The 24790-nt window shown below is 48.9% G+C and overlaps 3 protein-coding genes and 1 pseudogene across 19 annotated transcripts in view; 2 read left to right on the top strand and 2 right to left on the bottom strand.

Annotated features, from left to right (window-relative positions):
- The window catches only part of C2CD3 (C2 domain containing 3 centriole elongation regulator), a 120779-nt gene extending 119598 nt beyond the window's left edge, over positions 1–1181 (top strand). For 8 of the 9 annotated variants that reach the window (XR_014068404.1, XR_014068406.1, XR_014068405.1 and 5 more), the window contains exon 33: positions 398–1181. Coding sequence is in view for 5 of the 9 variants with exons in the window: in XM_081539557.1 (XP_081395683.1) it covers positions 398–538 (141 nt within the window). In the remaining 4 variants the exon portion in view is untranslated. The remainder of the gene's footprint in view (positions 1–397) is intronic. The other variant, XR_014068403.1, reaches the window with a different exon arrangement.
- The window catches only part of DNAJB13 (DnaJ heat shock protein family (Hsp40) member B13), a 171083-nt gene that overhangs the window by 112779 nt on the left and 33514 nt on the right, over positions 1–24790 (bottom strand). The window contains exons 9-10 of one of the 3 annotated variants that reach the window (XR_014068419.1): positions 17036–17736; positions 14147–14258 (exon numbers count right to left, since the gene is read on the bottom strand). The exons of 1 other annotated variant lie outside the window; for it this stretch is intronic. The gene's annotated coding sequence lies outside the window, so the exon portion shown is untranslated. Of the gene's footprint in view, positions 1–14146; positions 14259–17035; positions 17737–18001; positions 18365–24790 lie in introns of those variants that run through there. One more of the 3 variants, XM_081539598.1, reaches the window with a different exon arrangement.
- On the top strand, positions 4686–15928 carry UCP3 (uncoupling protein 3). 7 transcript variants are annotated; one of them, XM_081539588.1, is made up of 8 exons: positions 4686–4801; positions 8833–9052; positions 9547–9757; positions 10015–10215; positions 11330–11431; positions 12130–12310; positions 12650–12808; positions 14695–15928. In XM_081539588.1, exons 2-7 carry the CDS (start codon positions 8927–8929, stop codon positions 12774–12776), a joined length of 948 nt encoding a protein of 315 aa, XP_081395714.1. In that variant the 5' UTR covers positions 4686–4801; positions 8833–8926; the 3' UTR covers positions 12777–12808; positions 14695–15928. The 7 variants fall into 7 exon arrangements, with proteins under 7 accessions (XP_081395714.1, XP_081395716.1, XP_081395719.1 ...); XM_081539590.1 differs by lacking the exon at positions 12650–12808 and adding an exon at positions 7638–8406; XM_081539593.1 differs by lacking the exon at positions 9547–9757.
- Positions 20181–20501, bottom strand: LOC145525801 (PAT complex subunit Asterix pseudogene; annotated as a pseudogene).

Below are 24790 nucleotides of genomic sequence, written 5' to 3'. Positions count from 1 at the left end.
GGCAGGTCAAACACAGGACACCCACATTTCAGAGGACGAATGACTTGCCTAGATTCATGCAGCAAGAGAGAGACCACCCCTGTGCTGGAGGAGACCACCCCTCCTTCTCCAGAGGCACAGGAGGAGTCTGAGCAGGGGTTCACAGCTCTGCTCCTCTGGGGGGGTGTATATATCCTGAGTTTATTGCACCTAAACTGTCGTTTCCTCATCCATCCATGAACCACATACCAGCCTGCAGGGTCGAGGTGAGGATTAAACACACTCAGGTGTGTAAAGTGCCTTGTAAATGAGTCAGCTCTATATCAGTATCAGCCGAAGGAGCAAAAGACGAGAGGAGTCTCATCTCTAGGCTGTGCCATGTGCGCAGTGCTAACCTCGCTGACCTCTTCCTCTCCAGGACAAGAGCACAGCCACCAGAGGATCCCTGTCCCAGAGGCCTTGTCGCCCCAGACCCAGCTCACTGCCGCCCACCCTGCCCGAGGAAGAAACTCGCAGGATTGCGCGGATATTTTCTTCCCAGTTCTCCCAGAAGGACTAATACAGCCCAAAAGACTGAGGGAAGGACGACCTGCCACTCACCCTCAGCCTTGTCCGGCTTCCTTCAGGGCTGTGAGAGCCCTGAGACCACCACCAGCCTAGTCCCTGGACACCAGTCACCCCAGACTAGAGGAGCATCCCAAACCGGGGCTGTGTCCACCTGCCAGGAAGGACTTCACCTTCCTCCGATGGTGAGGCAAAGGTGGGACAGTGGATTCCAGTGCCCACGTGGCCCACCATCTTTTGATCAAGGGACCCAAGCAGGCATCCTTGGGCTGGGAAACTCCTCCCAGTGTCCTCAACAGAGCCTCCTGCTGACACGAGCCTACCCTCTGCCTGAATATGATAGGCACTTTTGCCTTAAGGGTTGGGGAAGGTGGGTGGAGAGTTTGTGCATCGGGCATCGCAGGGAAATCCTAGGACCACTTCTAGTTTATTTGCTTGGGAATGAGGATATTTTATAGATAAAATTATTTTTATGCTGTTTTGAATTAATCAGTAGGAAAGGAGGGGGAAATTACCTCCTTCGAACTTTTTATCCGATTGTCTGAAATCCTAACCATGCTTTTAACTTATTGTTTTTACTCAGCTCTGAAGGTCATTGTTCCTGCCTGTGTTTGAATAAAATGATACTGATATTTGTATTCTGTGCACAAGTGTTTACTGGGTTGGCCTCTGGAGTGTTAGGAATTTGTTTGTGCTCTAACAGCCAGAGAGAAAGCTTGACAACCATACCGGCCCTTGGAGAAGCTCATGTGGAACCATGGGGCCAGGGTCACCATAAGCCCTCTGACTCCCCCAAAGATTAGTTGGTCCAGATTGGGGTGACACCTAGTATTTCCTCTGCTGGTCCCTCAAGTCTGTCAGCCAAGTAAAGGGGTCTCATGCCACAGGCCTGCTCAAATCCCCCGTCTCTCTGGGATGAGTACATAGGTCTGGCTTAGACTGTCAGACTCCACACATTTGAGCAGCTACCACAGACAGGGCCTGTGTGGAGAGGATTAGAGAAGGGCAGAGGGGAAGGGAGAGGAGGGAACAACATGGAGGGCCCTGCTTTCCACCCCCAAGCACAGGTCATCTCAATCCTCAGAGCAACTCTACAACCCACATACTATGATTCGCATCTTACAGTTAATCTGAAGCTTAACAAGAGTTATGTGACTTGCCTCTGTTCATGTACCTAGGAAATAAGTCGCCACATGAGACACCTCCAGACACATCAGAAGGCTTCTGTGCCCAGGGTACAGTCAGGTAAATATGAATTCAGGGAGTTTGGGGAGGTTGCAGGGGGTTTCCATGTGGACTGGAATAGTCAAAGAAGGCTTCCTTGAAGTCTGGGGGTGAGTCCAGGGCGCAAGCCAGCAGCACATTTGGGGCCATGTGCAGCTGCGAGGGAGAGCAGAGAGTGGCCTGGTTCTGCTGCTTCCTGATAGGTGCCCTCAGGCCTGACAACGCCTCTGTCTGAGCCTCTGTCAACTCATCTGCAAAGCAAGATAACAAGCCACTGGGCTTCTGTGGGTTGCTGCGAAACTTAAATGAGATGACATTTGTGAAAGTGCTTCGCCTGCACTTGGCCCTTGGTGGAAGCTCAGGAAATGTCAGCCCCACCCACCCTCCCCCACTGACCAGAGCAAGTCAGTAGACAGGCGAGTTCACCACTAACTGTGAGACAGGCAGGACAGGCCCCAGAGGGGACCCGGAGGAAACACAGGCTGCCCTCCTCATCCATCAAGTGCCCTCCGACCAGCGTGTCCCCTTCAGCTGTTCATCTGGGCCCCTAACCTTCAGCCTGCCAACTCACCCCCTCCCAAGCGTCTCCCTCTCAGTTCACCAGCTGCCTGCCTGCCAGGAGATTTCAAGGCCCAGGTCTCCACCTTGAAGCCACAGAGAACCTACAGAGGGGCCATCAGAAGTCCAGGCCTGAGGGGTTTAGCCTCAGGTGAAGAATATTCCTAAATCCTGCTCCAACTCCTGTAAATAACTCGATGGGGTTGAGTTAGGATAAGGACTCCTACCAGACCCGAGAGAAGCCTCTGATAACATGGAGGCACCCTGAGGGTCTGAACCCCCTCTACTCTTACAGATACTCTTTACCAGCATCTTCTCCCCAGAAGGTGGTTTTCTTTCCCAACAACAGCTCAGAAGCACCTTGCCGAGCATGCAGCACAGGGTGAGGGAACAAGGTACATGCTTGTTCCCACCACAGCCAATAGAACCAGCCGGTGTCTCCCCGCTTCCCTCTGAGCAACCCCTCCCCACCACAGAGCCCTGAAGATGGCTGCTTCTGATCTCCCAGAGGCTGGTTCATTTCAACCCATAGCAGCCAACTTTGGAACTTCTAGCACAGGCTGGATTCTGGGGAAACGGAGCCGAAGTAGACAGGGCTGACCCTGCCCTCAGAGAGCACCCAGGCCCACGGGAGCTCAGCTACCCACACTCTGGGTTTCTCCAGGACCCACTGCCCCTATTTACCCCTCCACACCTCCTGGCTGCAATTCCCCCATCACCTCCAGACTGCCATTCTCAGGTGGAGCCAAAAACCTCCTTCCAGAGCCCTCCCCACCTCAGTGACCCGAGCAGCCGCCCCCCTTACAGGACTAACCCAGCTGCCTGTTCTGTTGACATTAGGGCAGGGCCTGGCCTGAGGAGGAGGATCTTGGTACTTGAGTGTCTGGACCCGTAACCACTTGTACCGTGGCCACGGCTCTGCCCCCAAGTCTAGAAGTAGCCTCTGCCCCACCAAGTTAACTCCCATCCCTCTCCACCTCTCCCTCTCTCCTTCCCCCCTGCCCCTTCCCCTCCCTCTTTCCTCTGTCACCTGGTTCCCAGGTTCAGACTTGCCCAACCCTTACCCTCAGTGCCTACCACTGGCTGCTGCAAGGAACCCTCCCCTCCCTTCCCCACACACCCTTCCCAGATCCCTGTAGCTCCAGTGGTGTCCATGCTGAAGCCTCCAAGTGTCATGTCATAAAGAATAGTATTCACAGCTGCTGCTGCTAAGTCACTTCAGTCGTGTCTGACTCTGTGCGACCCCATAGACGGCAGCCCACCAGGCTCCGCCGTCCTTGGGATTCTCCAGGCAAGAACACTGGCGTGGGTTGCCATTTCCTCCTCCAATGCATGAAAGTGAAAAGTGAAAGTGAAGTCGCTATGGAGAGTGGGTTGCCATTGCCTTCTCCAAGTATTCACAGCAGATAGGTCCAAAGTACATTATCATTTACAGGCTGGAAGTCAGGCCCTGCCACATAGCTGTGACCTGGGCAAGTCCCTGTCCCTCCCTAACAATCAGTTCTCTCCTCTGTACACTAAGCATTAAAATGCATGAATCCTCAGTCATAAAAAGGCATGAAGTGCTGACACATGATCCAGCAAGGATGAACTTGGAAAGCACTATGGTAAGTAAAAGAAGCCAGTTACAAAAGGTCACATATTGTGTGATTCTATCTGTATGAAATGTTCAGGATAAGCAAATCTATAGAGACAAAGAGACAAAGTAGATTAATGATTACCTGAGTGGGGTTGGAGGGAAGGGAGAACAGAAGTGACACTTGATGTGTATGGAGATGTGTGGGAAGGGAGGTAACAAAAATGTTCTAAAATTGTGATGGCTGATGGTTGCATAACTGTGAATACACTAAAAACCACTGAATTGTACCAGTTAAACAGGTAAATTGCATGGGAATTATATCTCAATAAAGTTTTGAAAAAAAAAAATACTCCTAATTGTACCTACCTTGTAAGAATTGTGAGAGAAATAGTGTATGTGAAGTTTCTAGCACATAGTAGGCACCAAGAAATGAGTTAGCATCACCATTGTTACTATTAAGAGGAGGCCCAGGGGAGCCCTGACTAGACCATCGTGGCAGCCTTGGCCTTTGGACTTTCAGAAGTGACAAGTCCAACCCCCACCACCCCATATACACCCTCATCACCCAAAGGAGCTCTTCCTTCATCAGCTGGAATGGTGTGTTTTAAAGAAGCCCAAGTCAAGGGAACTGAAGCAGGTCTGGAACTCTGACCTCCCCCCTCGCCTCCCTGCCCTGCACCAGCCGCCTCTAGTCAAGTGACCAGGCTGTCAAGTAGCTACTCCAGGGTAAGGTTTCAGGTCAGCCAGAGTGTATAAAGACAAGTGCCAAGCCAGAGGCTGCAGAGACTCCAGCAAATGGCAAAGGGGCGATCAGATCCCTGCTGCCGCCTCCTGGGATGGAGCCCTGAGGAGGCTTAAAGAGGCCCCATGCTTCCGCCACCCTGGCTGCCCCTACAGGTAAGACCCTACCCTCCACCCCACCTTCCTCCTCCATGTTCTCCCCAAAGGCAGCGGCAGCCAGAGCTGGTAGCACACAGCTGGTAGCACACAGCGGGTAGAGACTGAGTCAAGATGAGGGAAAGGCAGCCCTGATGAGGGCACTGTTGGGGCTGGGACTCCACCCCCTACTCCTGTCACTCACCAAGGACTAGCTTCCCTTTTGCTCTGCTGGCGGCCTCTGCTGTGATTTTGCAAATCCCCAGAGATAAGATGTGACTTTCTCCTTAGTCTGGCCCAGAGTCCCCACAATTCCTCCAGAGCATAAAGCCCTTTCCCCAGGAGGCCCCCTCTCCTGAGTGGAGGGGCTCCCCGGCTCAGCGGGCATGCAGGAGAGGCTTTGCCGGGAAGGTGGGGTCGAGGGCATCTCAGAACAGGGCCTCTGATCCCTGCTCCAGAGCCACCACGGAGAATTTGTTTCTAATGCAGATTCCCAGGGCTCTGGCTCAGACCTGAATCTCCGGCTGAGGGCCAAGAATCCGGTCCGTAAACAAGCGGCTCCAGGTACCCTGAGCTCGCTCTGAAGTCTGAGACTCTGGGAGGTGGGACTGGAGCAGGTGCCAGACGGACTGGGCTCTAATCCCTCTCCATCCCTGTAGCCTTGTGACTAGCTGAAGCCCTCAAAGCTTCGGGGCCCTTGGACCTAGACAGTCACAGCAGACAATCACAGCAACTATCTTGTAGCCTTATAAAGGGGTTGAATTAGTCACTGCCTCTAGAGCCCTCAGCGCAGTGTCTGGTGTGGGAAGTGTTCAGCAGATGTTAACGGGGCACCACTACTCTGGGTGTGCAAGGCTGGAATGCTCCATTCCTCATGACTCAGCAGAGCACAGGGAGGAACTTCTGCTCTACACTTCACCTGTGTCGGTGGGATAGGTCTGCTGACCACTAGGGCTTCCCAAGTACCTTTTCAGGAGACTGGAATAAAGGAAGAGGTTGGGGAGCACCAGCCTCAGAACCCCTACCTGTGCCCACCCTTGTGGCCTCCCCCTGTCCCGCCCCCACATGACCAGTGAAAGTCTAGAGCCCACCCCACCTGAGTCCACGCCCATCCACTCCACCCCCATAGGGGGCTCAAGACAGCCTCTGGAACAGGCTTGCCTCCTGGCTGCTGCTCCTGACCAAGGCCAGGCTCCAATACCTCCAGTGCACCATCCCTTCAACCTCACTGGTCTCAGAGCCTCCACTGGCTCCCTCCCTGTCCAGCCCCGATGACTACACCAGCCTGACCTGAACACAGGTCTGATGGTGTCATCCTTCAACTAGAAAACACCAGCCAGTCCCCATTCTCGCTAGGTTAAGTACAGCCAGGGCCTTTGAGGCTCTCCATCAAAGAACACTGTGGGCGTCTCAGCTTCTTCCCCATTTCCCCACCTCGGCCCGTGGGGTCCCTTGGTCAACTGGTCCTCCCGGCCCCTCTGGCCCTGGGCCATCGGGTACCAGGCTGCACAGAGAATCGGGATAAGTAGCTCCTGTCCTTGCTTTGGGGTCCCCTTCTAGGGAGAAATCACAGCAGTTAATGAGCTAATTCTAGGGACTTCCCTGACTGGTGGTTAAGATTCCATGCTTCCACTGTAGGGGCCACAGGTTCAATCCCTGGTCAGGGAACTAGGATCCCACATGCCATGCAGCCAAAGGAAAAAAAAAAAAAAATGAGCCAATTCTAAAGATGGTCTGGGACAGAGCCAGCCAAGGAAAAAGGAGGTTCAGAAGGGAAGCCATATCTGATGGTTCAGCCCCCTGGCTAGGGACACAGGCTCCCCAGGGAGACAGACCCAGCTCAGGAGGCACAGTTCATGAAATGCTTAAAGCCACCCAGTGGGGCCTGGCCCATCACAAACACTCCACACCAGGGGGCAAGGAACATGCAGTCACACGGCTCTCGGGGTCCCACCTCTGCTCCTCAGTTCCTAATTCTGAGAGAGGAGTAAAAATACCTAACTTGCAGGGTTCTTCTATTAGAGCCTGGGTGGCCAGCAAACATTTTGGAAAAGGGACACTCATATAACCAATAAGAGACAGTAGAGAACACACCACCCAAGGGCTTCTCCTGCCCTGGGAGTTGGGCTCTCAGATTCCTGAAGCTGAGGATCTCGGCAGCTTTGCTCCTGTCAGAGGAGCAGGGGAAAGGCCAGGGCCTGAGGGAAGAGAGGCTGATGGGATGTGAGCACTGGGAGCTGCTCCTGCACTCACCCGGACACATGCATTCCAACCCCAAAAGAGGAGCCAGAGCCTCCCCACCAGGGACCAAGCCTCCTGGCAGCTGCTGGGCTTCTGTCGGACGAATGGGAAGGAGGACGGTGTTCTCTCGGCTGGGCTGCCATGCTGTCCCCTCAACCAGGCTCAGCTCCACACCAGCCCCTCAGGTAGCAACGCAGAAAGGCAGGCAGATAGGCTGTGGGATGAGTGCTGCGGAGGGAGCCCAAGCCCTGACTGTGACAGGCACCGGTCTCGGCCTCCCTGCGTGCACTGTCTTCCTCTGCCAGCCTGGACAGCAGTGCCCACCAGACCTCCTCACCAAGCTGTTGTTGCACATGCTTAGCACTTAAGTCCCAGAGAGGGGGGTTGCATATAATTCAAAGGGCTTTGAATACCCACAACAAAAAGGCAAGATGGTGGACATCCATTCTACCACATCCATTGGGGCCGCTGAGTGGAATGAACAGTGAAGGGAGTCTTATTGCCACCACAAGAACCTGGCTGCAGTTCTGTGAATTTGAGGAAGTCTCTCTCCATCTTAAGCCTCTCTTTTCTCACCTGTAAAATAGATTTAAATGTCATCCTGCCCTCTTTCCAGCACTGTTTCAAGCCCAGCAGAGAGGAGCAACTCACGCTCTGACACTGGTGACTCTGAGCAGGCCAACATCTCTGAGTCCCCATTGGATCAGCCCAAAGCGGGGAGAGGAGAGAAGCTACTGCACAGCCAAGTTGTGAGAATTCAGTGAGACAGTGTGTAGAGCTCTGCCACCAGAGCCTCATGCCCCATAGCCATTCCCTCCTCCTCCTCTAAGCCTGCCCTGGACTGTCTCACAGAGCATGCCCTTTCCTGCGCCTGGAGCCCCCTCCCACTTCTCCAGCTGCGGCAGTCTTGCCCACCTTCCCAGGCTCTCCTCCCACCCCTACCATGTTGATTTGGGATGGCAGGACCTAAAGTGATAAGGCTGGGCGAGCTCTCCATACACCAGTGTATTAAAAAATAGAGACATCCTTTGCTTACAAAGGTCCATATAGTCAAAGCTCTAGTTGTTCCAGTAGCCATACAGATGTGTGAGTTGGACTATAAAGAAGGCTGAGCACTGAAGGATTGACATTTTCGAACTGTGGTGTTGGAGACGACTCTTGAGAGTCCCCTGGACAGCAAGGAGTCAAATCAGTCAACTCTAAAGGAAATCAACCCTGAATATCCATTAGAAAGACTGATGCTGAAGCTCTAATACTTTGGCCACCTGGTGTAAAGAGCCAACTCATTGGAAAAGACCCTGATGCTGGGAAAGACTGAAGGTGGGAGGAGAAGGGTCAACAGAGGATGAGACGGCTGGATGGGATCACCGACTCAATGGACATAGGTTTGAACAAATTCTGGGAGATAGTGAAGGATAGAGAAGCCTGGTGTGCTGCAGTCCATGGGGTCACAAAGAGTCGGACACACTGAGCAACTAAACAACAACCATACACCAGGGAACAGGCCTTTCCTAGAAAGCAGCTTGAGGCTGGGGAAGGAGAAGAGGGTTGTGGTGTGGAGTCAGAACAAGATCTGTCTCTGCCTGAGCCTTTATACAATGAAGACCACTTCCAACAGGGAAGGGAAAGGGCAGTGAGGATGGCAAGAGATTAGGGAGGAAAGCGACCTGTTCTTATAAGTCAAATCCACACAGCTAAGACAGCCCTGCTCAGGCTTTTCACTTACAAACCCACTCCTGGTGCTGAAGGGAACCTGGGGATGGGCCTGGAGGGCACGGGTCCCATCCCCTTCCCTGGTCTGTCTCCTGTAGCCTCATCCATGCACTGAAGCCCAAGGCTGGGCAGCAGCCTCTCTCCTTGGACCTCCACTGGGCCCTGGAGGGACAGGGCAGAGCCTCTGGGACCATGGTTGGACTGAAACCTTCAGAGAGGCCCCCTACAACGGCTGTGAAGTTCCTGGGGGCAGGTACGGCAGCCTGCTTTGCGGACCTTCTCACCTTTCCACTGGACACAGCCAAGGTCCGCCTGCAGGTAGGTGCCCTTTGGCCAAGGGTCATTGTTCCCAACAGCAGAGGGGCTGAGTTCTCCACCAGGGCACATGTGGTATCTGCCCGCCTGCCCTTCCTCACAGAGAACGCTGAGCAGGTCACTCCCCCCACTACACACGACCCTACCTCACCATCCCCTCATTACCAACACCTAAGATCTTAATTCCTTGGCAAGATGTGCTAGGGCCCTCATGACCTTACTGTACTTTGTAAGCCATAAAGTGAGAAGTAAGGAATTACCGTGTGAGCTTGGGCAAGTCACAGACAACTTGTAACGAGAAAAACCATCACCCTCCGTTTTACCACACTACGTAAAACAGTTTGTGAGCTGGAAACTGCTACACAGAACTGTGATTTTTACTGAGACGTGACACTGTGACCATGCTTGTTCCGAGGTCCAGCCCCAGGCAGGGCCCCTTGCACACAGCCCCGCCCATCCCCCACCTAAGTCCTCATACTCTGCGGGGTGTCCCTCAGATCCAGGGGGAGAACCAGGCAGTCCATGCTGCCCGGAGTGCCCAGTACCGCGGGGTGCTGGGCACCATCCTGACCATGGTGCGCACTGAGGGCCCCCGCAGCCTCTACAGCGGGCTGGTTGCCGGGCTGCAGCGCCAGATGAGCTTCGCCTCCATCCGCATCGGCCTCTACGACTCTGTCAAGCAGTTCTACACCCCCAAGGGATCGGACCGTGAGTGCTGAGGGGTGGGTCAAAGCAGGATCTAGGCTGTGGGTCAGATCAGAGCGGTGCAGACTTGGAGGCAGAGCTGGGGCATGGGAAGCTGGTAACAGAGGCTCATGAGGAGACTGAGCCTCCATCAAAGAGGATCCAGAACCCTGGCCTGGGAGAGGTGGGCATGGGGCAGGGGCAGCCCCCAGAGACCAGCATCAGGCCCGCAGAGGTGTGGGGTAGTGCAACACTGGCCCACTTGCTCTCCTTCTCTCCAGACTCCAGCATCATTACCCGGATTTTGGCGGGCTGCACCACTGGGGCCATGGCAGTGACCTGTGCCCAGCCCACAGACGTGGTGAAGATCCGCTTTCAGGCCAGCATGCACACTGGGCCGGGGAGCAACAGGAAGTACAGTGGGACAATGGATGCCTACAGGACCATCGCCAGGGAGGAAGGGGTTCAGGGCCTGTGGAAAGGTAGGTCTGGACTCCAGGCTTAAGGGTCTTAGGCAGCGCCTTCTCCACCCTAGGGCTGGGGCAGGGAACTGAGCAAGCAGGGAGTTCCCATCATGAGTATCCCAGCAGTTCTAAAGGAATATCCTAACATATCCCAAAGTTCCAGCTGACCTGCCATATTGACCCAAATTCAGTTCAGTTTACCAACCCTTCACCATGTGCAAGGCTGTGAGGGAGACAGAAATGAACAGAGGATACCCTCACGGCTCACAGTCACAGAGGAGAGGGGCCATGTCAAGGAGCAGCCATTCCACAGGGCAGGATGTGCTGGGTTCACACAGAGGTGCAGGCCATGAGGGCTTGTGGGGTTGGGGGGCAGAGGCTATGTGAAAGCTGGGCCTCAAAGTTCCAGTGAGCTCCCGGTGTGTGGAGAGGGAGGGAAGGGCCTCCCCAGCAATGGCCTATGAGGGGTGACTGCTGGGCATGGAAAAAAAACAGAGGCCACTGGGGGAAGCAGTCATGAGGAGGGGGCTTCCTTGGGAACAAGGCTTTAAGGTTCCCTATGTGTCTAAGTGGTGACTACCTCGACAAATAATGTTGTCTCTCCCACATGTGGCCAGGGCTCACATGAATCTTACAGAAGAACACAATGACCCAGTGATGGTTAAAGGTAGGACACCTAAGTCACAGCCTTACTTGCTGTGTGCCTTCCTGGAGCCCAGCCCTCATCTGTGAAACCAGCAAGTGGTCTCGACCCTCTCCAAGGGCCCTGCCATGGCTGCATCCTGTCACTGTTTCATAAGCCTACCATTCCTCTCCCAAAGAAAGGCTTCCTTTTCTGGCTCTCACCAGGTCTCAGGGAGGCATATTTTAATTTTGATGGATATTGCAGTTTAGCCTCCGAAATGTGGCCCAAACACACACAAGAGGGTCTCTCTGCTTTTTGTCTCTAAGATGGACATAGATAATCTGAGAGTTTTTAACATCAGAAAGGAAAGGGTAGGATCTGCCCATCTAGGGCTCCTCTAGACCACTGGAAAGAGGCACCATATCCCCCAACTGGACCTGTGGCCTTGCAGCCAGTGGGTCCACTTCTTCTACTTCCCACTCATTAGCCCCACCCCCTTCCTGACAGGAATTCTGCCCAACATCACAAGGAATGCCATTGTCAACTGTGGTGAGATGGTGACCTATGACATCATCAAGGAGAAGCTGCTAGACTACCACCTGCTCACCGGTGAGGCCCTGGGCTCCAGGCAGATAGCCCTCCCACAGTCTGGAGGGGACTGAGACTCCACAGAGTGGGTACCACCCACAGGCAACTGGGCTTTACAAGGAGTGGAGGGAGGCACGGTGCCCAGTACATCATTAGGATGAGTAAGGAGGAACCCCAGACAGGAGGCCAGAGACCTGGGTTCCAGCCCAGCACCATTTCTCCCTGTGCACCTTCAAGCAAGGGTCACCTTCTCTGACTTCAGTTTCCTCTAATGAGGTGGTTGGGCTGGATTAGCTTCCAACTCTCGGACAGCCCAGTTTTGTGAGTCCTTACCAAGAGCTCCACCTTGGCACTGCAAGAGATTTGGAAAACACTATCCTCAAACTTGGGCTTCCCTGGTGACTCAGACGGTAAAGAATCCACCTGCAATGCAGGAGATACGGGCTCTATCCCTGGGTTAGGAAGATCCCCTGGAAGAGGAAACGGAACCTACTCCAGTATTCTTGCCTAGGGAAATCCCATGGACAGAGAAACCTGGTGGGCTACAGTCCAGGGGCTCGCAAAGAGTCAGACATGACTGAGCACAAGCGCTAGACTATACTAACCTCAAGGAGTTCAGTTTCATTAGGGACAAACAATGAACACATGTGAAACAGAAAACAGGGGCCCTCTTCATCTCACGGCCCAATATCTATCTGCTCTTCCCCACCCTGTGACAGACAACCTCCCCTGCCACTTTGTCTCTGCCTTTGGAGCTGGCTTCTGTGCCACCCTAGTGGCCTCCCCAGTGGACGTGGTGAAGACACGGTATATGAACTCACCCCCAGGCCAGTACCACAGCCCCTTCGACTGTATGCTGAAGATGGTGACCCAGGAGGGCCCCACAGCCTTCTACAAGGGGTGAGCTCCCCTCCTGCCACCAGCACCCCCTCCTAGAGAACCAGGCCTCCCTCCCCACCTTCCTTTCTCCCCTCCATGTAGAGTGTCTGCCATGGGTTCACCCAGAAACGTAGTAGTGTTGAACAGCACAGATGTAAATGCCACAAAGGAAAATTACAATAGTTTTTTTGAAAAGAGGGGACCAATTTTGATTTGAAGATCAGGGAGGCTTATCTGAGAAAAAAAAGGGGGGTCTATGCATAGATCCAAGTGCATCCCCAAACACACAGGCAGGGGAGGAGGAGGGAAAGGTGCTTGGTAATCCTGAGGCTTTTCCCTGACCCACCTCCATCACTGCAGATCACCACTGCCGACAGCCCATGTGCACGATGTGCTTCACATGTTCTTGGCATTTACCATTCCCTCTGCATGGAAGCCGTTCCTGCATCATCCACATGCTCTACACCTTACCGTCCTTCAAGACTAATTCAAATACCACCTTCTCCCTAACACTCTCAGGTACAAATATTCCCCCTCTGTGAACTTCAGCAATACTTCCCTGATACCATTTTTATAGTACCCACCACTTCCTACTTTGTAGGATAGTATTTGTAAGTTTAAATGATCCCCCATGCTACAGTACAAGCTCCTTGCAGCTAAGGACTGTGGCTTATACAGCTGACCCTTGAACAAATGCCAAGGTTACAGACACGGACCCAGTGCAGTTGAAAATATCAATACATGTACAACTTATAGTCAGCCCTCCATACATGCGGTTCCTCTGTTGCCATGGTTTCTGCACATCCCTTGTTCCACATCCACAGATTCAACCAATCTCAGATCATTAGTATTTAACATTAAAAACAAACTGTATAAGTGGACCCACACAGTTCAAACCTGTGTTGTTCAAGGGTCAACTGTATACATCTTTCACTTCCCAGAGTCCCCAGCACAAAATCAGCTCTCTATAATAAATGAACAAAAAGTTATGAACAATCACCATGACCACCAAGGCACTAAGCATGAGGACTTGGGTTAACACTTCACATAGATTATCTCCACACTCCCCCTGAACTGGGCCATTTCTCCACATTTACTGAGGAGGAGAATGAGACTTGGAAAGGTCACAGAACTTGTCCCAGCTCACAAAGTTTAAACGGCAGAGCCACGGCTCAAACCCTGACCTTTAAACACCACCCACTTCATCCCACACTGAGCTTTTTGCTTGGCCCTCGTACTTCCACCACTGAGGATGGTTTTTTGGCACCCAGCATTGGATTAGGCCCAACAATCACACATGTCCTTGACCCCAGGATGATGTCACGAAACTTGAGTTTCAGCTGACAGTTCTTTTCCTATAAGTGCCGCCATCAGAAGGTTCTTCATCCCACTTGTCTCGGTTTGTACTTTCACTTGGCAAACATTCCCTGAGCACTTCGTGGGTGCTGGGCCCTGTGCTGTGCTTCTTTTGAAGAGAAGCTAACAAGCAGGGGACATTTATTGAGGATTTACTAATACCAAACCCTGTCCATTATCACTGAATCCTCTCGACAATGTCCTCCAGTTACAGGTAAGTAAACTGAGGCTGAGAAAGATTAAGAAGCTGGTCAAGCTGGGATTTGAACTCAGGACCATCCCCAGAGTTCACATTTGTTGCCCCCGTGCCATCCTCCCTGTGAGGGGCCCAGGCTGAGGGTTCAGGAGAGGCCCTGGTGTGAGATTCTGGTGCTCAAGCCAAGTCCCACAGAGCCAAGAACAAACAGCCTGGCAAGGAGAGGAGCAAACAGAAGGAGCAACATGGGCAAAGGTGTGGGAGGAAGGGTCTGACAGGAGCTGAGAGAACCAGGAGGGGATTACCAGAGAGACGGGCTGAAGTGGAGAGCAGGAGCCAGGCTCCTCCCCGAGTCGGTGAACCATAGCTGAGGTGAGGATTCTCTCCCTGCTGCGTGGTCACAGGACAGGCAGGCTCCTGGGAGATAAGCTAAATTTGGAGTCAAGTTGTTTTCACCTTGTGATGCCTCCACCTGGAGGCAGGGGCCGCCTCAGGGGTGACTGCTTAGGTTGTAAACAAGCCCAGAAACACTCAGCAGCAGAGTGGAGTCAGGTGATTTCAACTGAGCTATCTCACCCTGGTCTCTGAAGAGAAACTGGCAACAATCATAGCTACCTGATAAAACTGTGAGAATTAACTGCCTAACACAGGAACTCGGCTCAAAGTGCTAGTTTTCCTTCCTTGCCTGACTCCGACTTCTGCCTAAATTCCTTCAGGAAAGAAAATGACAGAACAGTCTCAGAAGTGCTCGTGACTAACAGAAGTTCAGCACCAGCACCGAGTGGGGAGGGCACACAGATCTATGCGGGACTCCAGTCCACCCACCTGACCATATGGTTGTCTCTCTCATCAGATTTACACCCTCCTTTTTGCGTTTGGGATCCTGGAATGTGGTGATGTTCGTCACCTACGAGCAGATGCAACGGGCCTTGATGAAAGTCCAGATGCTAAGAGACTCTCCATTTTGACTAAGATGAGGCTACTTAGTCTTTAACTAGGACAAAACCAGTTAAGGTTGGAATAAAGCAGTGGGTCCACACCACAGGGACACAGACCCACACGTTTGTTTACAGAACTGTTTACTTGATGCTGACTCAAGAGACAGAAGAGGAGGAAGGATTGTGGTCTTCAGTGCTTTGTCTTAACAACAGCTTTGTTTTGCACTGACAAGATGGAAAATAAATTATATTAATTGTGAAATCCATCAGGTCGGATGCCTAACATTTAGGCAAGGAAAAATAAACCAAAACAGATCTATTTGGGTAAAATGGAAGTTTGTATACTTATATGCCCTGGAAAATCTGATTAGATGATGAATTATAAACAGGAAAGACTGCAAGCATGGAACAAGAGTGGCATGCATGTCCCTTGGAAATCAGCTGAGGAGTCTAGTGGGACACCACCAAAGCAGCGCAAAGACTTTTGGCTGCAGCTTCAGTTAGCCACAGATCATCAGCTGTATTTGTTATGTGTCTGCGTGCAGAAACCACTGGGATTGTGGGAAATGTGAGAGAGAAAAAGGAGAGAGAAAACCTAGAAACTGGGTCAAAGGAGCACAGCTGGGCCAGTGTGAGGCTGAGACCCATAAGTGTTCGCTGACAACACTGGAGAATCAAGAGGGCAGCCTCGGTCTCCTTTCCCGTAAAATGGGAGTAATAATCCCTTTCCTCCTACCTCACTTGGGGTGTTTATGAGGATCAACTGAGAAGCTGAGCAGAAAAGCACATTATAAAAGCAAAAGCTCTGGACAAGTGTGCACAAAAGGACAATGCCTCGGAAAAGATTTTGTCGATTAGTGAGGAAGTGCCAGGGAAGAAGTTTTTGAAAGACACAGTTGCCTAGAGGTGAGACCAAAGGAACCAGGGACTCAGGGGCCAGGGGTGACGGAGAATGGTGTACAGCTGCTGGAGCCACACTCCCAGGCAGCCCCCACTCCTTCATTGGACTGTGAGGCACCTTGGAGGGTGTGGAGTCTGGGGACAAAGAGGTAAAAGCTGGGCTGAGAGTCTAAAGTATCAGGACTCAGAATTTTTGAAAATTATCATGACTCAATAAAGGAATTCACACCTTGAGTGTGGGAATGAAAATAGCCACTTTTCCGCCTTCTCCTTCTTAGATGGAATTTCCCTTTCTCACTTCAGGCATCCTGTTCATCAGCGCAGGGCCATGCCTGGCCCCTCACACATACACTGCCTTCTGAGCTTATGCAGGCTGGCTGCTCTGCATTTTAAGGGTTTGGCGGCTCCATCTATAAAAGGCAGGCTTGAACCAGATGACCTTCTCCTAAACTTAACTGGATATATTTCACGTTGATAACTGAGATCCAGGTCTTTTCTGGTTCTTAGCAGCTTATGCGGCTCTGATGAACAGAACTGGGTTCCAACCTCACTTACCCTCCCACACACACACAGTTACTAGCAACCTAACCATGGGGAATCCTTGCATCATAGAGTCCTACAGAGAAGTGGGAAGGACAATCTGCACCTCACAAGAAGGGCTCAGTGATGTCACCCCTCCCTCCCCACTCTGACTCCTCTGCATCCTGGGGAAAAATGAACATCCACTTACCCTCAGCACTTTTCTATATCTAAATCATAACTTGAGATCATTTACATATACAAACTGGAAAGTCCAAGCAAAAGCAAAAAAGTAAAAATATTTTGATTTAATGCCTGGTTTGGCTTTCAAATAAAAACCACATTTAAAACTTTTTCTTTTCACTTGACAGCAAGTACAAATCATTTTAAAACACTTGCTCTTGATTTGTAAGTTGCTAGAGGCCAAGGACTATGCCTTCCATGAATTTCTATCTGCCAATATTAACCCATCATCTGCCAGAGCATACTATTTAGATGCTGCTGCTGAAACAGGATAAATGCTTCTGAGCGATATTTTGATTGGGATCAGAAACTCAGTGACTTTCAGATTTCTGAGGGAGGGAAAACAAGACTGGTGGGAGGTCATCTAAGGTTTTCTGGGCAAAATTCTAGATCTCCTTCCCTACTTCTTAAAGGTGGAAGTGGAACCAAGTGACCTCAGAATAAAGTTCTGTGATTTTAAGAACCAAAAGACAGCTTCTGCCAGCCACTGCCTGCCGTCTCTGCCACCAGGAAGCCATGGATGCAGACTCACAAGGTCAGATCATCAGCTGAGGCCCACACTCATTCCCTCACTGCACACTCACAGACACTTACCTCCATCAAGTCATTCGAAAGGTTACCGAACTTGGACTTCCCTGGTAGCCCAGCGGTTAAGAATCCTCTTGCCAATGCAGGGGACATGGGTTCAATCCCTGGTCCGTGAAGATTCCACGTGCTCTGGGGCAACTAAGCCCACGTGCCACAACTGCTGAGCCTGCAAGCACCTTAGAGCCATGCTCCAGGCAACAAGAAAAACCACTGCAATGAGAAGCCCTTGCGCACTGCAACTAGACAGCATTCCCCTCTCAACACAACTAGAGAAAGCTGGCATGCAGGAATGAAGACCTAGTGCAGCCAAAAATAAGTAAATAACATTAACAACAATTTTTTAAAAAAGGTTTACCGAACCAAATGGGTCCTCTTGCCTGAGCAGTAAAGGTGATATACTGACATCAAGATGTGGTGAGGGAAAGCGCAGCACTTATTGCAGGTACCATCAACAAGTCCAGAACAGCTAGTGCTCAAAAAGCTCAAACTCCCCAGTGGACTTCAGCAGAGCATTTTGAAAGGCAAGGTGAGGGAGGGGCATCCCAGGGTCTGCGATCAGCTTGCGCACAATTCTCTGATTGGCTGATGGTGAGGAACAGGGCTGTGTCACTGGTGTTAACATTATCAATCCTTAGGCACCAGGTGGCCTGAGGGTAGCATGTTCATTAAGTAGTTAATTCCTTCCATTTGATGGGGGGTATCCACATCTATAAAACAACTCAAGAAATGTGCATCAGATACTATTATTAGGTAATATTATCTAGGTACTTCAGAGAGAATCGAAAGCAGATGATATAGGGGAGGGGTCTGTCCCAGGAAGGCCCCATGGGGTCCCGCTGGGTTAAAAAAAAATCTGCTTTCTCACAAACTCTTCTAGTATATCAGGAAAAATGAGATAGTCTGGCCCAACTCAGTCACATTAGTGACATAGTGGGATTACTGACTTCATAGAAGTCTTATCAGTAAAAGTAATATGTTTAAAGGAATATTTTATTCAGGAAGAATGGATGTTAAGTACAGAAATATAATTATACCTCTACAGATGAGTTCATTTGTGTCAGGACACTTTGAAAACTACAGAGTGCTATACAGTGAAAGTATTCATTGTGCCTACGTTGTTAGCCACACATTGGACTAGGTGTTGAGGTGAACGAGGCCAGTGCTGCCTTCAGGGAGTTCACTGGGGTGGTGGATGGTCGAGCAGAAGAGACAAATAAACGGTACAGCATGATGAAAGCCACTGTACAGAAATGCACAAGGCACTCAAGAGCAGGAACACAGATGAAGGATACCTAAGCCGGTTTAGGAGCCAGGAAGCTTCTTTGGAGAAGATACCTAAAGGACAAATAGGAGTTATAAAAGCAAAGGAGGGGTAAGTCCTTCTAGGAAAAGGGAATGACTCATACATACAAAGGCCCAGAAAGAGGAAAGAACTAGGGGCAATCAAGTATTGCCAGCTGTCAGTATGGGTAGGTTGCAGAACTAAAGGGAAGCAGTGAGAGAGATGGGCGTGAAGAGAAAAACAGGGGCCCTGAAAGGCTAGAGAAGTCACATATTATGGACTGAATATTTGTACCCCCAAAATTCATCTGCTGAAGCCCTAACACCCAATGTGATGGAATTTGGAGTTTGGGCCTTTGGAAGGTAATTAGGTTCAGATGAGGTCATGAGAGTGGGGCCTCCATGATGGGGTTAGGGTCCTTATAAGAAGAGGAAGAGAGACCAGAGCTCTCTTGCTTCTGCCACGTGAGGACATGGTGAGCCGACTGTCTGCAAGTCAGGAAAAGGACCCCCCAAAGGGGGAGCCTAAAGGATGGGCACCTTGATCTCAGACTTCCCAGCTTCCAGACCGATGAGAAATAAACTCTTGTTGTTGAAGCCACCAGGTCTGTGGTATTTTGTTATGGTGTTGGACATGACTGAAGCGACTTAGCAGCAGCAGCAGCAGCCTGAGCTAAGGCACCACATTAAGGAGTCTGGAGTATTTTGAGGGTAATGTGGAACCACTAAAGTGTTTTAAGTAGGGATGACAGACTGCAGTGCAGAGAATGAATTAGCAGAGTGGACTCTGGTCATAGGAAGATGAAACTATTGTAACCCAAGCAAGAGTACTGGAAGTGGAAATTAAGTGAACAGGATAGTAATAAAATCAATAAAAGATTCCATTTGGAAGGAGTAGTGAGATCCTGCTTTCCATGCTTTCGAGTATAAACCCAGAAGTGGAATTTCTGGATCAATTGCTAAATCATTCTACTTTTCTATTTTTGAGGGACTTCCATACTGCTTTCCACAGCAGCTGTACTATTCTACATTCTCACCAACAGTACATGGTGCTGCAATTTGTCCCATCCTCACCAACACTTATTTTCCATTTTTAAAAATAATAACCATCCTAATGAGTGTAAAGTGGTATCTCATTGTGGTTTTGATTTGCATTTCCCTGTGATTAGTGATATTGAACATCTTTTCATGTGCTTATTTGCTATCTGTATATCTTCTTTGGAGAAATGTCGATTCAAGTCTTTTGCTCACCTTTGAACTGGATTTTTGTTGTTGTTTTTGAGTTTTAGTTCTCTACATATTCTGGACATTAACCTTTCATGAGATATGTGATCTCAAATATTTTCTACCATTCTGTAGGTTGTCTTTTTACTCTGTGATTGTATCCTTTGATGGACAAAAGTTTTTAATTTTCATGAGCTCCAAATTGTCCATGTTTTCTTTTATTTCCTGTGCCTTTGGTATCATATTTAAGAAATTATTGACAAATGTAATGATAAGAAGCTTTTATCCTGTTTTCTTCTAAGAGTTTTTTTTTTTTTTACAGCCAGAATGCAAAATTATTAATGGGTTTTAACAAGAAAATGAGTGGGTATACCTAGAAACATGGACAGCATCACCCCCAGGAGCAGGCAGGGTAGGAAAAGAAGGTGGAGGTGAGGGGGTAGGCCCAGGGGATTCCCCTCTCTGCTCCAGCAGCCGTGGATCCCAGGGTCAGGGCCAGGTTCCTCCCATCCAGCTGCAGGCCCAGGGACTGCCTTGCCCAGGGAAGCCCAGCACTGCAGCAGACAGCAGGAGGCTGAGCAGCCACGGGTGAGGCCTAGGGCAAGGTGGATAGAGGGGCTCTGGATGTGACCCCTCTAGGCTGACATCACCAGGGGGGCATCATGAGCTGAGGGTTCTGCAGATATGACATCACCACAGCAGAGATGGACAGCATGAAGCTACTCATCATCTGCTTCGTGTCTTCAGAGCTCTGGGAATCGGCAAAGCTGATGAAGGAGCAGTAGACAGCGACCCAAGCTCACCATTTCAGCTTAAGCATGAGGCTGCACATGCTGAAGATCATGCCGAGCAGGTTCATGTAGTCTGGTGTCAGATCATCCAGGGCTGAGTTACACTCGTTCGGTGGGGGCTTGTACCTCAGCACTTTGTTGGGCCTCCGTGGGTCCGACATATTGTTCGTGGACATAGCAAGTCAGAAGTCCTTCTAAGAGTTTTGTTTTGTTTTTTTAATTAATCTATTTTCTATTTTTTAACTTTACAATATTGTATTTGTTTTGCCATACACTGACATGAATCCACCATGGGTGTACATGTTTTCCCCTTCCAGAACCCCCCTTCTACCTCCCTCCCCATCCCATCCCTTCGGGTCATCTCGGTGCACCAGCCCCGAGCACCCTGTATCATGCATTGAACCTGGACTGGCGATTCATTTCACATATGATAATTTACATGCTTCTATGCCATTCTCCCATATCATCCCGCCCTCGCCCTCTCCCATAGAGTCCATAATACTGTTCTATTTATCTGTGTCTCTTTTGATGTCTCGCATACAGGGTTATCTTTACCGATTGACTAAATACCATATATATGTGTTAGTATACTGTATTGGTGTTTTTCTTTCTGGCTTACTTCACTCTGTATAACCTTCTAAGAGTTTTATAGTTTGTTGTTTTGTTTGGTTTTGGCTGCACAGCATGCAGAACTTCCCCAATCAGTGATTGAACCCAAGCCCCCTGTATTGGAGGAACAAAATCTTAACCACTGGACCACCAGAGACGGTCATACAGATCTAGATCTTATGTTCAGGTCTTTGATCCATTTTGAGTTAATTTGTGTATATGATGTTAGGTAAGGATCCAAGTTCTCTCTAAATAAATTTTTAAGAGATTAAAAAAAAAAACTTCCTAAAATAAAGCTTTGCCTTTGAAACCTAAAAACAATGAATAATCTATTTTTGCAGGGGGTGGGGCACAGATCTCTTGAGTATTCAAGTATACATCTCAATTCATGTAAATGAAATGAGTATGAACCTTGTAATTAAAAACCAAAGTTAGAATTCCAGTTCTGGTACTTATTAGCTATGTGACATGGCTCAAATTCTTGGTATTCTTAAGCCTCAGTTTATTTACCTATGCTAAGTCTTCCAGGCTCCTCTGTTCATGGGATATTCCAGGCAAAAATACTGGAGTGGGTTGCCATTCCCTTCTCCAGGGGATCTTCCTGACCCAGGGATGGAACCTGCATCTCATATCTCCTGCGTTGGCAGGTGGGTTCTTTACCACTAGCACCACCTGAGAAGCCCCCTTATTTACCTATAAAATATGAGTAATAATTTGACAGAGAGCAAAAATCTGCAGTTTTGTCAACTAAAAATGGTAAACTTTGTAGGAAACAAACTGGATTCCCCATGCACTGCTGGGGGAAATGTAAGATAGTAGGGCCACTTTGGAAAATTTGAACTTTTAAAAATATTAAATACATATTTACTATTTGATCCAGTCACCAGAGAAATGAAATTGTAGATCCACACAAAGATTTGTACATGAATTTCCATAACAACCTTATTATAGCCTCAAACTGGAAATATGTAATCCAAATGCCCATCAACTGGTGAGGACACAAACAAAATGTTCTGTATCATTGTGATGGAATACTACTCAGCAATAAAAAAGGATTAAACTGCTGATACATGCATCAACATGGATGAACCTCAAAAAACATTATATTATATGAAAGAAGCCAGACACCAAAGACTACATCTCACTTACTATAAAAATTTTAGAAAATGCAAAGCTAAAGAGACAGAAAGTAGATCAGTGGTTATCCAGGGCAGAAGGTAAGAGAAGGAAATGACTGCAAACAGATAAAACACAACTTTTGGGGTGATGGAAGTTTTAGGGGTGATAAAACTGGATTGTGGGGACTTCCCTGGTGGTCCGGTGGGTAAGAATCCACCTTTCAAGGCAGGGGACACAGGTTCAATCCCTGGTCAGGGAACTAAGATCCCACATTCCACAGGGCAAACAAGCCCATGCACCACAACTAAAGAAGCCCACGTGCCAAAACAAAGACCCAGCACAGCCAAAAATAAAAATAAAAAATTGGATTGTGGTTATTGCTACACAACAGTATAAAATTACTAAGAATTAACTAAATCATACACTTAACAATGAGTGAACTGTATGCTAAGTTATACCTCAATAAGGCTGTTAAAAGTGAAAAAGGTTATTCTTAGCTCTTGGCAGTACTACTGTAATAGACAAAAACTAGACACAACTGAAATGTCCCATCAACAGTGGAGTGAATACATTGGATATACTCACACATAGAGACTATACAGCAGTGGCAATTAAAGATCAACTTCATGTAACTTGGGGCTTCCCTGGTGGCTCAGGTGGTAAAGCGTCTGTCTGCAATGCTGGAGACCCAGGTTCGATCCCTGGGTCGGGAAGAGCCCCTGGAGAAGGAAATGGCAACCCACTCCAGTACTCTTGCCTGGAAAATCCCATGGACAGAGGAGCCTGGTAGGCTATAGTCCATGGGGTTGCAAAGAGTCGGAAACGACTGAGCAACTTTACTTACTTTACTTCATATAACTTGGATGAATCTCACAAATACAATGTTGAGTGAAAGACACAATACAGTACAACTCCATTTATATGAAGTTTAAGGACAGGCAGTGGCCACAGGACTGGAAAAGGTCAGTTTTCATTCCGATCCGAAAGAAAGGCAATGCCAAAGAATGCTCAAACTACCGCACAATTGCACTCATCTCACACGCTAGTAAAGTAATGCTCAAAATTCTCCAAGCCAGGCTTCAGCAATACATGAACTGTGAACTTCCAGATGTTCAAGCTGGATTTAGAAAAGGCAGAGGCACCAGAGATCAAATTGCCAACACCCGCTGGATCATCAGAAAAGCAAGAGAGTTCCAGATAAACATCTACTTCTGCATTATTGATTATGCCAAAGCTTTTGACTGGGTGAATCACAACAAACTCTGGAAAATTCTGAAAGAGATGAGAATACCAGGCCACCTGACCTGCCTCCTGAGAAATCTGTATGCAAGTCAGGAAGCAACAGTTAGAACTGGACACAGAACAACAGACTGATTCCAAATAAGAAAAGGAGTACGTCAAGGCTGTATATTGTCACCCTGCTTATTTAACTTATATGCAGAGTACATCATGAGAAACGCTGGGCTGGATGAAGCACAAGCTGAAATCAAGATGGCCAGGAGAAATACCAATAACCTCAGATATGCAGATGACACTACCCTTATGGCAGAAAACAAAGAACTAAAGAGCCTCTTGATGAAAGTGAAAGCTACTGCTGCTAAGTCACATCAGTTGTGTCCAACTCTGTGCAACCCCATATGTAAACCCCAGATGGCAGCCCACCAGGCTCCTCTGTCCCTGGGATTCTCCAGGCAAGGATACTGGAGTGGGTTGCCATTTCCTTCTCCAATGCATGAAAGTGAAAAGTGAAAGTGAAAGAGGAGAGTGAAAAAGTAGGCTTAAAGCTCAACATTCAGAAAACTAAGACCATGGCATCTTGTCCCATCACTTCATGGCAAATAGATGGGGAAACAATGGAAACAGTGGCAGACTTTATTTTTGGGGGCTCCAAAATCACTGCAGGTGGTGACTGCAGCCATGAAATTAAAAGACGCTTGCTCCTTGGAAGAAAAGTTATGACCAACCTAGACAGCATATTAAAAAGCAGAGACATTACTGTGCCAACAAAGGTCTGTCTAGTCAAAGCTTTGGTTTTTCCAGTAGTCATGTATGGATGTGAGAGTTGGACTGTAAAGAAAACTAAGCACCAAAGAAAAGAATTGACGCTTTTGAACTGTGGTGTTGGAGAAGACTCTTGAGAGTCCCTTGGACTGCAAGGAGATCAAACCAGTCCAACCTAAAGGAAATCAGTCCTGAATATTCATTGAAAGGATTGATGCTGAAGCTGAAACTCCAATACTTTGGTCACCTGATGCAAAGAACTGACTCATTGGAAAAGACCCTGATGCTGGGAAAGACTGAAGATAGGAGGAGAAGGGGACGACAGAGGATGAGATGGTTGGATGGTATCACCGATTCAATGGACATGAGTCTGAGTAAGCTCCAGGAGTTGGTGATGGACAGGGAGGCCTGGCATGCTGTAGTCCATGGGGTTGCAAAGAGTCAGACATGACTGAGCGACTGAACTGAACTGAACTGAACAGGCAAAACAAATATTTGGTGTTAGAAATTAGTATAGTAGTTACTCTTTGGGTAAATAATGACTGAGAAAGAACATGAGAGTTTGTTTCTGGGCTGTTAATAATGTTTCTGTTTAAATTATTTTAATTTTGTTGAGGTATAATTTGACATATAATTAAATAATGTTAATTATGTATTAAATAATGTTAATAATGCTTCTTGATGTGTGCAAATTATATAGAGACATTCACTTTTTGAAAGCGTATCCAGCTGTACA

This window comes from Giraffa tippelskirchi, chromosome 11 (assembly GCF_054371585.1).
Source record: "Giraffa tippelskirchi isolate mGirTip1 chromosome 11, T2T-mGirTip1v1.2.pri, whole genome shotgun sequence".
Classification (NCBI taxonomy): Eukaryota; Metazoa; Chordata; class Mammalia; order Artiodactyla; family Giraffidae; genus Giraffa; species Giraffa tippelskirchi.
Note: the sequence above shows the minus strand (reverse complement) of the source record. Positions and strands in the feature narration are given on the sequence as shown.